At 58.2% G+C, this 2,193-nt stretch overlaps 1 protein-coding gene across 1 annotated transcript in view; it reads left to right on the forward strand.

Annotated features, from left to right (window-relative positions):
• The window catches only part of HDAC5 (histone deacetylase 5), a 15,921-nt gene extending 15,163 nt beyond the window's left edge, over positions 1–758 (forward strand). Inside the window, 3 exon segments of the mRNA XM_032449354.1 lie at positions 129–178; positions 298–405; positions 632–758. Of these exon segments, the coding sequence (XP_032305245.1) occupies positions 129–178; positions 298–405; positions 632–691 (218 nt within the window). The 3' untranslated portion in view covers positions 692–758.
• Positions 759–2,193: the final 1,435 nt, after the last annotated feature.

Raw genomic sequence — 2,193 nt, forward strand, 5'->3', positions numbered from 1 at the left:
TATGGGGGGTTATGAGGGGGTATGGGGGGTTATGGGGTGGTTATGGGGGGCTATGGGGGGCTATGGGGACCCATGGGGGGTTTATGGGCTGTTTGGACCCCCCCTATATATGGTGCTGCCCCCTACAGGTCCCATCGGGCAGAAGACGTACGCAGTGCTGCCGTGTGGGGGCATCGGGGTGAGTTGTGGGGGGGGGGGGGCAGAATAGTGTGACCCCTATGTGTGGGTATGGGGTACCCATAGGGACCCATAGGGACCCATAGCCCCCCCCCATTTATCACTGTACCCCCCCCATAGGTGGACAGTGACACGGTGTGGAATGAGATGCACTCGTCCATCGCAGTGCGCACGGCCGTGGGCTGCCTGCTGGAGCTGGCCTTCAAAGTGGCCAATGGGGACGTCAGGGTGCGTGCAAGGAGTGTGCAAGGAGTGTGCAAGGAGTGTGAGCAGGGCTGTGTGTGTGTGTGTGTGTGCAATGGAGCTCAGTGATCTGTGCACAGGGTGGGTGTGGAAGGGGTCGTGGGTGTGCAAGAGGGGTCGTGTGTGAGCATGGGGTGTGTGTGAGTGTGCACGGCTGCTCACAGGTGTGTGTACGAGTGTGTAAGTGCACGACACCCCTCTGTCCCTATAGAATGGATTCGCTGTTATCAGACCCCCCGGGCACCACGCGGAGGAGTCAGCAGCAATGTGAGTGGAATGGGGGGGGGTACATATGGGACCCCAGACCCTCCAATAACACCCCTATGGGACCCCAGACCCCCCAGTAATACCGACATGGGACCCCCAGACCCACCACTACCACCCCTATGGGACCCCAGACCCCTCAATAACACCCCTATGGAACCCCAGACCCTCCAATAACAACCCCATGGGACCCCAGACCCACTACTACCACCCCTATGGGACCCCAGACTACTCAGTAACACCTCTATAGGACCCCAGACCCTCCAGTAATACCCCTATGGGGCCCCAGACCCTCCAATAACACCCTATGGGACCCCAGACCCCTCAGTAACACCTCTATAGGACCCCAGACCCTCCAGTAACAGCCCTATGGGACCCCAGACCCCCCAGTAATACCCTATGGGACCCTATAGCACCCTATAGCACCCTATGGGACCCTATAGCACCCTATGGGACCCCAGACCCCTCAGTAATACCCCTATGGGACCCCAGACCCTTCAATAATACCCCTATGGGACCCCAGACCCTCCAGTAACAGCCCTATGGGACCCCAGACCCCTCAATAATACTCCTATGGGAACCCAGACCCTCCAATAACAGCCTCATGGGACCCCAGACCCACCACTACCACCCCTATGGGACCCCAGACCCACCCTATAGAACCCCATACCCCTCAATAATACCCCTATGGGACCCCAGACCCTGCAGTAACACCCCTATGGGACCCCAGACCCCTCAATAATACCCCTATGGGACCCCAGACCCACCACTATCACCCCTATGGGACCCCAGACTACTCAGTAACACCTCTATAGGACCCCAGACCCTCCAGTAATACCCCTATGGGACCCCAGACCCTCCAATAACAGCCCTATGGGACCCCAGACCCACCCTATAGAACCCCAGACCCCTCAATAATACCCCTATGGGACCCCAGACCCTGCAGTAACACCCCTATGGGACCCCAGACCCCTCAGTAACACCTCTATAGGACCCCAGACCCTCCAGTAATACCCCTATGGGACCCCAGACCCTCCAATAACAGCCCTATGGGACCCCAGACCCTCCAATAACACCCTATGGGACCCCAGACCCCTCAGTAACACCCCTATGTGATCCCTGACCCCTCAGTAATACCCCTATGGGACCCCAGACCCTCCAGTAACAACCCTATGGGACCCCAGACCCCTCAGTAACAGCCCTATGGGACCCCAGACCCCTCAATAACACCTCTATAGGACCCCAGACCCTCCAGTAACAGCCATATGGGACCTCAGACCCCCCAGTAATACCCACATGGGACCCCCAGACCCCTCAGTAACATCCCTATGGGACCCCAGACCCTCCAGTAACAGCCCAATGGGACCCCAGCCCCTTTATAATGACCCCAATGGGACCCCAGCCCCATTATAATGACCCCAATGGGACCCCAGACTACTCAGTAACACCTCTGTAGGACCCCAGACCCTCCAGTAATACCCCTATGGGACCCCAGACCCTCCAATAACA

The sequence above is a fragment of the Coturnix japonica genome, chromosome 27 (genome assembly GCF_001577835.2).
Source record: "Coturnix japonica isolate 7356 chromosome 27, Coturnix japonica 2.1, whole genome shotgun sequence".
NCBI classification, from domain to species: domain Eukaryota; kingdom Metazoa; phylum Chordata; class Aves; order Galliformes; family Phasianidae; genus Coturnix; species Coturnix japonica.